Source organism: Podarcis pityusensis (assembly GCF_964106645.2).
Source record: "Podarcis pityusensis genome assembly, chromosome: 15".
In the NCBI taxonomy this organism is placed as follows: domain Eukaryota; kingdom Metazoa; phylum Chordata; class Lepidosauria; order Squamata; family Lacertidae; genus Podarcis; species Podarcis pityusensis.
Genome location: NC_138040.1, coordinates 198,911 through 212,603, shown reverse-complemented (window position 1 = coordinate 212,603; position 13,693 = coordinate 198,911). Strand labels below are relative to the sequence as shown.

Sequence of the window (13,693 nt, the reverse complement as noted above, 5' to 3'; positions counted from 1 at the left end):
TAATCCAAGGTAATATTTCTGGGTTAGCGGAGTCTGTAACCTGAAGCGTACGTAACCTGAAGCGTCTGTAACCCAAGGTACCACTGTATTACACAGGTCTGTTGAGCAGCGGGTCGTGTTTCCCCCCTGCGCTGGAGGAGGGCTTGGAAGTTATGACTTTTATGGAAAGAAAATCCTAAAGAGCTACTTTTGGGGAAAAGGAAGGGCCAGAGACGGAGAAAATCTTCCATCTGCACCCTCTTGCATGGGTAGGCAAACTAAGGCCCGGGGGCTGGATCTGGCCCAATCGCCTTCTAAATCTGGCCCGCGTACGGTCCAGGAATCAGTGTGTGCTTACATGAGTAGAATGTGTCCTTTTATTTAAAATGCATCTCTGGGTTATTTGTGGGGCATAGGAATTCGTTTATTCCCCCCCCCCCCAAAAAAAAGATAGTCCGGCCCCCCACAAGGTCTGAGGGACAGTGGACCGCCCCCCTGCTGAAAAAGTTTGCTGGCCCCTGCTCTAATGCAACCAAATGGGGGGGGTGTAGATATCTGTGGCCCTCCAGATTTTCCTGGACTACAAGTCCCATCATCCTCCCTGGCCAAGATGGAGGACGGAGTCCCTTGGCTTTTTAAAAAAAGGGGGAGGGGAGAAATCCCGAGGGAGGTGGGCAAAGGAAATCGAAGGTGCCCCAGACCCCCGGGGGATCGTGTCTCGCTTCCCAAGACCCCCAAATTGGGCCTCACTTCCTGAGACCCCCCGAGATCTGATCTGGCCTTCCAAGCCCCCCAGATATGGTCTCACATCCCAAGATCAGTTGGGTCTCACCTCCTTTATCTTTGCCTCTGTCCTCTTGAGTGCCTTCACCTCCCGTTGAGCGTGGAAAAGATGCTCCTCCAGATGCCTCACCTGGAAGCCAGGAGCAGAAAGAACGAGTTAGGGGACTAAAAGAACGAGTTAGGAGTTAGGGGGCTGGTACATGCAAGGGCGGCCATTTCCCGGCCCTCCCCGGAAGGCTCCTTTCCTCATCCCTCACCCCAGGTCCTCACCCGGCCTTGGTATCTCATCACAAGGTCCATGTTCTCGCTGTCCTTGCCAGCCAGAAGTTCCCTCAGCCTGGCAACCTAAGGAGACAAGAAGGCTCCATCTTGAACCACAAGGTGGTGGTTTGGGGTCACCGTGGGATTGGGGGAGGGAGGAAGAGTTGAAACCCTTTACTGTTTCTGCAGGATCTGTTCCAAGAGACCCCACAAAAGACCCAAATGATTTTTTTTTTCTCAGTGCAAATAAAACCACCTGAAAATTCATTGAGTGCAAATAAATCTTTGGCCACGCAGGGATAGCCTGACAGCCGCAGTCCATGCAGGGATAACCTTGAGGATGGATCCTGACCCCAGTGACGCCACCCAGCCCCATACCTGCCGCTGCAGACACATCTTCTCCTGGACCCAATCCGCACTGGACGGCTTCTGCTCCCTGAGCTCTTCCCACAGGGCTGACCTCTCCATCTCGCAGCTGCGAAGGTCAGATTTCAGCTGATCCAACTCTAGTTTTAGGATCTGGGGAAGTGAGAGAGAAATTGGGGGCGGGCGTTTAGCAGCCACTTGGGGTTCAGCAACCCATCCCTTTGCAGGAGGCTGGAGGGTGAAGGCAGCACAGAACATCATGGCTGCTGCCCATGTTCCCACTTAAACCAGCCCCTTATTTCAGGCAATGAGGACTAGAATCTTTATGTTTCAGAGAAGCAGCTGCAGCTAAGTGGCAGAGCACCTGCTTGGCATGCAGAAGGCACCAGATTCAATTCCCCGGTGGCCTGGGGGAGACCCTCTTCCTGAAACCCCGGAGAGCGCTTGCTGCCAGCCAGGGCAGGCGGTATTGCAGTCTATGGACCATGAACATATTAAGGCAGCTTTTGCTGTGAGCTCCAGGACGTTCTCCTTCCCGAGGCACACAGATCTCTGAGAATGCCAGAGGGTAGGGGGCCCTTGGGCCTACCCGGATGTCCGCACTCTGGTCATCCAGCTGCTGAAGCTTCCTGTCCTGCTGCCGGATAACTTCCTGAAGCTCCTTTTCGTCCTGCGTGTGAGAGAGAGAGAGCGTAAGAGGGCAGGGAGGGAGAAAGGCTTCACAGTGGTTTCGCCAAAGCCTGGCTAAGTTTCTAGTCCCTTGGACCCTGGGGGTGGGAAAGAGGGCGGCAGATGCTGCCCAGGGAGAGGAAAGAGTTCGGACAACCCGTCCCACCTTCCGTGCTCCAAGCGTTCCTTATTTTCTTTCTTTTCTTTGCCAAATGTTTTTACATTGCAAATTTAAATTCACGCATTAAACACCAACATCATCTTTAGGATTTCCCTGAATCCTTCGACTCTCCTCTGCCTTTCCATGGTTACCCTGATCATTCTTTTTTGAACTGCTTCCCTTAATTTTCTGTTTTTTTAAATAAAAAAACTAATCCATTTTTACACCGTAGTTTTTCATACATTACAAGCATTACTCAAATCTTGCCAAAGTTTTGGTTGTTTGCAGTGTTCTCTTAAATGCATTGTAAATTTCCCCCATTTCCTTCTTAAAGTTCTGCTCTTCTTGGTTTCTGATTAAAATAAAAGGTAAAGGTAAAGGGACCCCTGACCATTAGGTCCGGTCGTGGCCGACTCTGGGGTTGCGGTGCTCATCTCGCTTTACTGGCTGAGGGAGCTGGCGTACAGCTTCCGGGTCATGTGGCCAGCATGACTAAGCCACTTCTGGCGAACCAGAGCAGCGCACGGAAACGCCGTTTACCTTCCTGCCGGAGTGGTACCTATTTATCTACTTGCACTTTGATGTGCTTTCGAACTGCTAGGTTGGCAGGAGCAGGGACCGAGCAACGGGAGCTCACCCCGTCACAGGGATTTGAACAGCCGACCTTCTGATCGGCAAGTCCTAGGCTCTGTGGTTTAACCCACAGCGCCACCCGTATCCCTTCTGATTAAAATAAGTGCTCCTTATTTTCAGACTATGTCCCTTATCCTGGAATCTATTTTGTGAAGGATTCAAACAAGAAGAAAGGGGATTCCTTTCCAAAGCTTAGGAAGAACTTTCTGACAGTAAGAGCTGTTTGACAGTCCCTGGGAAGGTGGTGGAATCTCCTGTCTTGTAAAGAGAGCTTGGGTGGCCACCTGCCAAAGATTCTGCAGCTGTGATTCCTGCATTGCAGGGGGCTGGACTGGATAACAATTGGGGGTCCCTTCCAACTCTACAATCCTCTTTTTTTTTTTTATTCCACAGCGCATAGAAAACGGGAGATACGTAGCCACTCCAGCCACATATCTCTATTTCCTCACATCCAGAAACGCAAGCAGGGCTTTTACTCTTGCTAGAAGCTCAGCCTTGCCCTCACCGGTTCTGGAAGGCTCCTATAGAAGAGTCCCATACACACAGAGACTTTGCGCCTGCCCATTAGGGGAAACAGGAAGCCCCGAACATATATATTTTTAGATGTCCTTTTTACGCTGAGATTCGTAGAGACACCATTGATCCTTTGCTGAAGAGGTTCGCCAATCTTTCAGACAAGTCTAAACTTAATTCTCTCCTCTTAGGCAAAGATCACAAGACGACCTGGCTGGTAGCCAGATTCTGCATCCAGATTTGTAGGCACAGATCACCCTCTAGAATAAATTAGCTTACTAGGGAAATGCTGAAGTCGCCCTTTGGGGCGCCTCAGGGTCAGTTTTTTATGGTAGGCCAAATTTCAGCTGTACGGGTGTATGCATATATCTCAATTTTAACTCATGAGCTATTGCTGCAATCTGCTCTGATTGTATATTTTATCTTTATGAACGCTGTTTTTATTGTATTATGTTATGCTATGTGAGCTGGTCTTTGACTGTAATAAATTATCTACCTATCTATTCCACAGCGGCTTCAGAGACATGCAGGCTGATCGAGATGGAGGCTGGCTCCCTGGTTGCTGCAACGCCCTAGAAGCGGATCCCCGGCCGATCCGTGCCCCAGATCCTCCGAGCCCTGCGGCTCCATCCTGACCCAGATCCCCCTCCTCCTGGCAACCTCACCTGCATCCTGTCACGGAGAGTCTTGCTCAGCTGGGCGATGCTGGCGTCGCGGGAATCAACCTCAGCCTCCAGCTCCCTCCCCAGGCCCTGGAGCCGCAAACTGCAGGGTGGGGGAGAAGGGAGAGAGGCCCCCAAATTCAACTCTGCGTTGCCCAGTCTGGGGGAATAATCTGGATTGATCCCGCATGGCAAGGGGTTGGACTAGATGACCCCGGGGTGTCTTTCAGCTCGACAGTTCTACGATTCTAGGACTGTCCTTCTTGAAAATGTATCTCATAATCTAACAGCATCCAAACAACAGAGCGAAAAGGACCTTTTAGCAATATATACAACACATGGTTTTATTTCTTGTACAAATATTGCGGCACAAGGTCACCCAGGACCTCCCGTATATGCAAAAGCCTGGCCCATTTAAGACTAGGCAAAATGTTTCTTCTCAATAGTGATGGAATGCACAGGTGGGGAACGCTCATTTTTTTATGAGTCTTATATTACCTATAAAGGGAGCCATTACACGGATTAATATATTATTATCCTGTTGGAGCTGCGCTGTGTCTTTTCTCCTCCCAGGCTGTGACGCTTAATAGTCTGATTTTGTTATTCTTTTTCACTTGGTGGAATGCTCTGTCGCAAGAGACCAGGGCCCTGCGGGACTTGACATCTTTCTGCAGGGCCTGCAAGACAGAGCTCTTCCACCGGGCCTTTGGTTTGGACTCAGTCTGACCCTTATGTTTCCCTCCCCGTATGGTCTTGATCTATGGGCTACTTTTAAAATGAGGCTGCATTTTAAATTGCATTTTAACCTGTATTTTAAATTGGGTTTTCTTCTTCTTCTTTTCTTCCTATTATGTTTTTACTGTCATTTTACTGGTGTTAGCCACCCTGAGACCGGCTCTGGCTGGGGAGGGTGGGGTATAAATAAAATTTATTATTATTATTATTATTATTATTATTATTATTAGGCAAGGAAGACGCTAAGGGCACATTTCCAAAACACATAGAGAGGGCAAAGCAAGGGGTGTGGTCTGGGGAGAGTCCTGGGGGCGAGGAGAGGTCTGGGGGGCCACATTCAGCCCACGGAGCCTGAGGTCCCCGCTCCCCAATGCTGCAAGCAGGAATCCTGATCGCACCTTGAAAATATTCAAAGAATCGCTTTGACCTCTCTACGAGTGTTTTGGAAATTTGCCCGTAGCTTCCTCCTTGCCTGAAGGAAGGAGAGAAAGAGAGTCTGCATGGATTGTGGCCCCCGAAAGAGAAGGCAGCTGGAAACAAGTTCCTGCTCCTCTGCTGTACCGGATTCCCTTTATTTTAACCGGATGTGCTGTTTCTTTTTAAAAATAAAATAAATTGATTTGTTAATGAAAAAGGTAAAAGAATTAAAAACAGACCATTAGGCGTCACAGCCTGGGAGGAGAAAAGACACAGCGCAGCTTCAACAGGATAATAATATATCAATCCATGTAATGGTTCCCTTTACAGGTAATATAAGACTCACCAAAAAATAAGCGTTCCCCACCTGTGCATTCCATCACTATTGAGAAGTCGGAAGGGTCCTGTAGCCCAAGCTCCTTCAATGCAGGAACCTCAGGTAGAGCATCTTCACCTCTGGGTCTCCCCAGCGCAAAGCAAGCCCCCAGACCCACTTACATTTCCGCCTGCAGGGTTTCCCTCTCCTCCTGGGCGGCCCTCTGCTGCTGCGAAGCCAGGAGGCGGAGCTGTTCTGAAACGGCCAGCAAGTCTTGGACGTGGGTGGAGAGCTGATCCTGGAGCTCTGCGGACGGGACAGACCCCCCCCCCCCCCGTGAGAGGGCTGTGTTTCATTCATTTATTGCATTCCTGTCACACCTTTTCCCTCCCGGGAGCTCAAGGGGGCAGACGTGGATTTCCTCCCCGTCCCCATCTAATCCCCACCAACAACAAGGTAGGCGAGGCTGAGAGAGGCAGGGGGCTGCCCAGGGCACACCCAGTGGGGAGCTTAGCGGCCAAGCGGGGAATTCGAACCCTGGTGCCCTCTCAGGGCCGAGTCCTAGTTACCTGCCGGCTTGGGCGGACCTTCATGAACGGCTTTCGTGAAAGCGGTGCTCTCGCTCCAAATCCCAGGAGTTTCCACGTCTGAAAAAGAACAGGCGGCACAAAATTTGGGGGGTGAAAACCTGCAATGCCCCCTTGAGTCAGAATTAAGAGGGAGGCTGCAATTGAGTGGCCTGGGGGCGGGGCTTGGACTACTGCAATGTGCTCTATGTGGGTGGCTGGAAGAACCCAGCCAGTTGGGCGGCGTATAAATAATAAATTATTATTATTATTATTATTATTATTATTATTATTATTATTACCCCTTTCCCCCATGAGGGCTGACAACATGTCAAGTCGGGGGGGGGGGCTTTCCGCTCTGGGTTTGTGTTCAGGGCGCCTCCCCCCCCCCGAGATGGGCGAACAGAAATCCCCACCTCTCTCCGCCACTGCCTGCAAGATGCTGTCCACAAAGGAGGTCCCAAAGCGGTGGGGGGTGAGTCGCCTGGGGGTGCAGGGCCGCCTCCTGGGGGCTGTGTCAACCACCTGCAAAAGAGCAGAGCGTTGGGAGTGCTGCCATGATACGACTCCGAAGGGGTTCGTCAGCTGCGATTCCTGCATTGCAGCGGGTTGGGCTGGATGACCTTTGGGGGTCCCTTGCCAACTCTACCATTCTGTGATTCCAAGACCCTTTCCCAGCAGGGGAGAGAGATGGCAGGGACCCCACTGCACACAGTTGCCTCACCTCTCCCTGCAGCACCCGTTCGAGGAAACTGGCAATTTCCAGGAGCTGCGTCTGAGCGCCGTCCATCTCCTGCAAGGAGCAGGCGCAGGCCTCCATGCTGGATTGGGTCCTCTCCATTTCCGCCTTCGCGCTCGCCAGCTCCTCGCCGACAGCCTCTCGCTCCTGCCTTTAGGGGTGGGGTGGGGGACAGGAGAGTCAGGACGATGCTGTTCCCTACGCCACAAAAGGAGGGAGACACTCTTTTGGGTGGGTGGGGGGAGCTTCAGGGGTCTCGGAGAGGAACAGGCACTTACTGAAGGGCGCTGTGGGCACCCTTGAGGTCCTCCAGCTGGGCGCTGCGCTCCCACAGAGTCACGAGGGTGGCCTTCAGCTCCAACTCCGTCTCCGAGAGCTGGCGGCGGGCAATTTGGTTTTCCAGATCTATAAACTTTTAACATTTCAGCAGTTTGGTTAGGTTGGCTTATTTGCATTATTTTACACCAATTCTTTTATTTTACACCAACATTTTAAAAAATCCGTTTGTTGATTGTGTTATTTCTGATTGTTTCCGAGATAGAATAGTTATACTGTTCTGAGTCACCTTATACTGCAAAAAACACCCCTGTTTAGAGAAGTCTACCCAAGCGCCTAGAAGGTTGAGATATTTTTAGTCTGTTTTAGCATTTTACCTTCTGTCACTCTCTCTTGATTTTGCTCAGTTTTGTAAACCGCTTTGAGGGGTTTCTCTCCCCCCCTCCATCAAGCGGTGTATAGATTTTACAAACTAGATAAAATGTTCTGAAGAAAGATGCGATTTCAAGAGGAATACAAGAAGCTGGTTTATGCAGAGTCAGACCATTGGGGCCAACTCTCTGGCGGGAAGATTCAAGGGCCATCAAAGAAACATTCATCCGTGTTCTTATGCGGCTGCATTTTCCACTTTCTGGATGCCCCACAATCGTATCACAAAGTAGTTGTGTTCAGGGTTATAACTCAAGCACGGCAAGCTGTTGTTTCTTCTTGATTTCCAATGTCAGAGTGGCTGGGGAAACCCAGCCAGGTGGGTGGGGTATAAATAAAAAAACAATAAAAATATCTTATCAATAAAAAAATTCAGCGTGGCAAATTTTTATTCTGAAAGTGTGGCCTGGAGAAAGAAGTTTTCAAACCACTGGCCCACACTGAGAGGCAGGCAGCCTCCTCTTCCAGCCCTACAAAGAGCTGGGATTCAAAGCAGGTCCTCCTCTGCTGAGAAGAAAGATGCCAGTCCTCATGAAAGGCGACTTGTGACTTTCAGCAGGAAGCTGCTTTACCCTAGGAGATGCCCTTAATAATAATAATAATAATAATAATAATAATTTTTTATTTATATCCCGCCCTCCCCAGCCGAAGCTGGGCTCAAAGCGGCTAACAACAGTAAAATTAAGAGAGTTTACATAAAATCACAATCAATGAATTGGAATACATTCTAAAATCCATTCATTCAAAAATCAATTCTATGGGCTAGAGTTCTGTGAGGATTACCAGAGGAGGGGGTCAGGCTGTGCCCTGACCAAAGGCCTGGTGGAACAGCTCTGTCTTGCAGGCCCTGCGGAAAGATGTCAAGTCCCGCAGGGCCCTGGTCTCTTGGGACAGAGTGTTCCACCAGATCGGGGCCACAGCCGAAAAAACCCTGGTTCTGGTTGAGGCCAGCCTAACCTCTCTGTGGCCCGGGACCTCCAAGATGTTTTTGTTTGAAGACCATAAGGTCCTCCGTGGGACATACCAGGAGAGGCGGTCCTGTAGATACGAGGGTCCTAGGCTGTATAGGACTTTAAAGGTTAAAAGGTAATGGTAAAGGGACCCCTGACCGTTAGGTCCAGTCGTGGCCGACCCTGGGGTTGCAGCGCTCATCTCACTTTATTGGCCAAAGGAGCCGACGTACAGCTTCCGGCTCATGTGGCCAGCATGACTAAGCCGCTTCTGGAGAACCAGAGCAACGCATGGAAACGCCCTAACCCTAACCTTCCAGCCGGAGCGGTACCTATTTCTCTACTTGCACTTTGACGTGCTTTCGAACTGCTAGGTGGGCAGGAGCAGGGACCGAGCAATGGGAGCTCACCCCGTCGCAGGGATTCGAACCGCCAACCTTCTGATCGGTAAGCCCTAGGCTCTGCGGTTTAACCCGCAGCACCACCCGCGTCCCTTAAAGGTTTAAACCAGCACCTGAAACCTGATCCTGTACTCCACCGGGAGCCAGTGCAGCTGGTATAGCACCGGGTGAATGTGATCCCGCGACGAGGACCCCGTAAGGAGTCTCGTCGCGGCATTCTGCACCCGCTGGAGCTTCTGGGTCAGTCTCAAGGGCAGCCCCACGTAGAGTGAGTTACAATAATCAAGTCTGGGAAGATCTGGAAACAGCGTGATGAACTGTTTCAAAAGGACTGGAGCAAATTTATATTCTATATGAAAGAAAATGGTAAACAGTTGAAAACGTTTGTAGGTTTGAGTTGAAATGTTTGATAATGTGAAAATAAGGAGCCGATTTACATATAAGAAGGTGAATGTTAAAAAATAGCTATAAGGTAAAAACGTGGTAACAGAAATGTGAAGAAATTGGTAAAGTTGTGCGGAAGTCAGTTAGAGGGAGGGAAGGAGGTCGATGCTTTATGTAAGCAATGTCTTCAGTTACGGATTTCTGATATGAAAATGTAATGAAACATAGAAAACTTAATAAAAATCATGTTAGGAAAAAAATACAGTAATCAAGTCTGGAGGTGACCGTCGCGTGGATCAGTGGCTAGGTCAGGGGACCAAACCTGGGGCATTCTGGACGCTGAGCAGGCACCCTGCCGCCAAGCTGTGGCTCTCGCACCTGGGCCCCCGCTCCCCTTCCCCACCCGCCCCAGACCTGCGCCCCTCGCTGCTCCAGGAGCCGCCCCTCTCCGTACCTCCCGGCACTCGGCCGTCTCGCCAGCTTCCCGCCGGGCTTCGTCGCGCTCCTGCTCTGCCCTCGCCTTCTCCACCGACAGCCTGCGTCACACGGAACAGGGTTAGCGGGAGCCTGGGAACTGTAGCTTGCTGAGGGTGCTGAGCGCCGTTAGGAGGCTCCCACCTCCCAGAGCTACAATTCCCAGAGAGGCTTAACCATTGGTCCTTCTCTGGAGACCGTAGCTCTGGAAGGGGGACACTCGCCACCTTTAAACTACAGTTCTCAGGATTCAGGGACGACAGCACGACTGCGTAAAGTGAAGTCATAGTGCTTCAGGCGTCTGGTGTGAATGTGGCTCTGGGGGGTCAGGGTGTTGGACCAGCAGCGGGGAGACCCGGGTTCAAATCTGCACCCCACTATTACATTTGCTGACATTTCAGCAGCTTCAAGCTTGAGCTCGACTAAATAATAATAATAATAATAATAATAATTTATTATTTATACCCCGCCCATCTGGTGAAGGCCAGGCCAGAAATATATATTGGATATATCTTTTATTAAATTTCTATTCACTAAATTTATACATTGCCTGTGGTGGTCATGTGGGATTACTATGAGGAATTATGAAAATATGGAGCAAGCCACTGTGTCCGCAATGAAAGCATTGCGTTGACTGGGCTTGAGTCAGTGACAATAATTCCTGATCAAATCCCACAAGCCTCTGCATCTCTGCCCATTTCTCTACACCTGACAGGCACGCATCAGCGTTCTAAAACACAGACCAGTTGCTTCACCAGGCATCCTGGGCCATAAGATAGTAGGTAACTTTGATGTAGTTTGTTAATCTTAGGGCCAGGAAACAGAGTTTCACATGGAAGTGATAAAGATGCCTATCCTTCCTTTCCTGTTTACTGCCTGTTTATGACCTCCGGGGTTTGCTAAATGCATTCCTCCTGGATTCCTGCACATTTTACCTGGACACGTATGCATGCTCAAAGTAGTCTTTGAAGTTAAAAGGATTTCTCTGACCTAACATTGTCCACACATGGGTTTTTTTGAAATGCTCAGAGGAAATCTGATTGGTTCTTACGAACACTGTGTAAAAAGTTCTTTTGTGACTAAAACGACCTGGGCCGAGGGGTGGAGAGTTTTCGCTCTTCCGCCCAGAGTCTTGCCTCGTGTTTTGTTTTAATCAGGGTCCAGTCCTTTCCTTCGCCTTCAGAACGCGACAATGGCCCTTAATCCAAAGTTCACAGGGCAGTTAACAACACTGAATAATCATTATATTATTGCCATTGTTCTAATACTTATACCCCACCCTTTTACAAAACTGGGACTGCAGGCAGCTCACTGATAAAGGTTGCAAACATTAAAACCCGTATCGTAGGACTTTAAGCAGTCCTGGCTCCCCACAAAGAATTCTGGTAGTCGTTGGTTTGCTAAGGGTGGCGAGATTTTATCCCCCTCCCAGAACTACGATTCCCAGAGCAGCTTAACTATCAAACCTCCTCTCTCAGGGAACTTTTGGGGTTTCACACCATGCCTTTAAAGTACTGTACTGTGATACCACTTTAAGCAGTCATTGACTTCCCCCGGAGGATTCTGGGAAGTGTAGTCTGTTCAGGGCACTGACAGTCATAGGGAGCTCTCCCTATTCCTCTCCCAGAACTACATTTCCCAGAGTTCCCTGGGAAGGAGCCTCGATTCTGAGCATCAAGACTCACCGCGCTGCTTCCTCTTCCAGCTTCAGGATCATGTCCTGCTTCTCTGACAGCTGACGGGAGAGGATCTCCTTCTCCTCCTGCAGCCGATCGCACTGGCTCTCAGCTGCGGTCCCCTTCTGCCTCGCAGCCTCCAGCTCTGCAGAAAGAGCGCAGGGTCAAGACTGGGTTAGAAACTCAGATACAGGGAAGTTTTTAATGTGCGACATTTTAATGTATTTTTAATCTTTGTTGGAAGCCGCCCAGAGTGGCTGGGGAAACCCAGCCAGATGGGCGGGGTACAGTTAATAAATTATTATTATTATTACAGTGGTACCTCTGGATGCGAACGGGATCCGTTCCGGAGCCCCGTTTGCATCCAGAAGCGAACGCAACCCGTGTCTGCGCGGAACGCGATTTGCCGCTTCTGCGCATGATATCATTTTGACCGTCTGCGCATGCGCGGGCGACAAAACTCGGAAGTAACATGCTCTGTTACTTCTGGGTCACTGCAGCGTGCAGCCCGAAAATACTTATCCCGAAGCTACTTCAACCCTTGGTATTACTGTATTATTATTATTAATAATAATAATATTAATAATAATATACAGTGGTACCTCGGTTTCTGAACAACTCAGTACCCGAACGCTGCAAACCTGGAAGTAGGTGTTCTGGTTTTTGAACTTTGCCCCAGAAGCAGAATGTGCTCTTGAGCTTCCGTTTTTACTGTTGCACAGCTAATTTGAGTCCCCAGCATCGTAATGAAAGCCTTCCATTTCTGATTGCAGTGTTCCAAGGTGATATTTGGTGCTTTTCTTTTTTGCTATTTTTTGCGCTTTTGTGTGGCTTTTCCATTTTTGTGACTGTGGCTTGTTTTTCGTTTTATGATTGATGGACCGATTGTGTGACTAATGGGTAAAAGCCCCCCATCCAAACAATGACTATCATCAGTGCAGGTAATGGGGGGGGGGGGGGGAATTAATTTTCATCATCTACAAGACTGGCTTATTTATTTTATAGTAAGGAACATTGATTATTGCTTTAATTTTATGGATCAATGGTTCTGTTAGATAGTAAAATTCATGTTAAATTGCTGTTTTAGGAGTTGTTTTTTAAAGTCTGGAACGGATTAATCTGTTTTGCATTACTCTCTATGGGAAAATGCACCTTGGTTTTGGAACACTTTGGTTTTGGAACAGACTTCCGGAATGGATTAAGTTTGAGAACCAAGGTAGCACTGTATATAATAAGCTCCTCGCCAAATGGCACCTTAAGCCTAGGTTGAGATCACCACAACGGACTGTCTAGGGGCCTTTTTTTTTTACAGTGAAAAATATTATTCATTTCATTTCTATACCCCTTTATTTATTTATTTTTACATATCAAAGCAGTTTAAAGCAATCCAGAATAAAATAAATTCAAGCTTCAGGAAAAACATTTCAGATCCTTCTCTAAGGGACATTCTGCTCTCCCCAAATTTATTTACCTACTTCATTTATAGAGCTGCCCCATAAGCAGAAGTATTCTAGGAAGGCAGGATGGCATAGTGGTTAGAGTGTTGGACGAGATCAGGGTTCAAATCCCCACAGCCGCAGCCTCCTGACCTACCTCACAGGGTCGTTGGAGGGATTAACTGAGGAGGGGGGTGAACCAAGAATTCATTGGAGAAAGATAGGCTACAAATTCAAGGAAGAAGCTCTTCTGCTTGCCTGCTTAAGAAAGCTGGAGGGCCCAGCCCTCCCTGGGGGAGGCCGTCGGGAATCGAACCCGGGGCCTTCTGCATGCCAAGCAAGTGCTCTGCCACTCAACTATAGCCCGGAGTCATGCCACTGGGTCCACCTGGCTCAGTACTGTCTACACGGACCGGCAGCCATGTCTCGGCCAACTTCAGAGCCGCAAATATTTCAGTTCCACTTCCCTTGGCTTTGGAGAATTTTTCGGGTGTTTTACGCAACATATGGAAAGTTAAAATTTAAAAACTTTTCTTTTACCCCACGGCTAAAGGATCTTGAGAGTTTTAGGACAAAACCAGAGGAAGGTTAACGCGTCTCCAAAAGTCCTGGACTCAAAAGGCGATGCTTCCCACCCATCCCAGGCGAGAGACACATGGTCGATTCACCTGTCTGCAGGTGAATCTTGGCTGCAGTCAGCTCATTTCCCCGTCCCAAGGCTTCGACCAGCTCCTGTGTTGCATTCTCCAGCTTCCTGCACACCTGCAGGCAGCAAAGGATTAAGAAGGGTTAAGTCTGAAATAAATAAATTAAGCTCTTATATATATAATAAATGTTCATAAATGTACCAAGCAAACACGTACATAAA

At 49.0% G+C, this 13,693-nt stretch overlaps 1 protein-coding gene across 1 annotated transcript in view; it reads right to left on the bottom strand.

Annotated features, from left to right (window-relative positions):
- Positions 1–13,693, bottom strand: part of SPAG5 (sperm associated antigen 5) — a 29,467-nt gene that overhangs the window by 628 nt on the left and 15,146 nt on the right. Inside the window, exons 10-22 of the mRNA XM_080984074.1 lie at positions 13,494–13,587; positions 11,399–11,534; positions 9,694–9,775; positions 7,078–7,211; positions 6,785–6,950; positions 6,477–6,585; positions 6,064–6,141; positions 5,677–5,800; positions 4,030–4,129; positions 1,979–2,059; positions 1,402–1,542; positions 1,033–1,107; positions 812–892 (exon numbers count right to left, since the gene is read on the bottom strand). Of these exons, the coding sequence (XP_080840200.1) occupies positions 812–892; positions 1,033–1,107; positions 1,402–1,542; positions 1,979–2,059; positions 4,030–4,129; positions 5,677–5,800; positions 6,064–6,141; positions 6,477–6,585; positions 6,785–6,950; positions 7,078–7,211; positions 9,694–9,775; positions 11,399–11,534; positions 13,494–13,587 (1,401 nt within the window). The remainder of the gene's footprint in view (positions 1–811; positions 893–1,032; positions 1,108–1,401; positions 1,543–1,978; positions 2,060–4,029; positions 4,130–5,676; positions 5,801–6,063; positions 6,142–6,476; positions 6,586–6,784; positions 6,951–7,077; positions 7,212–9,693; positions 9,776–11,398; positions 11,535–13,493; positions 13,588–13,693) is intronic.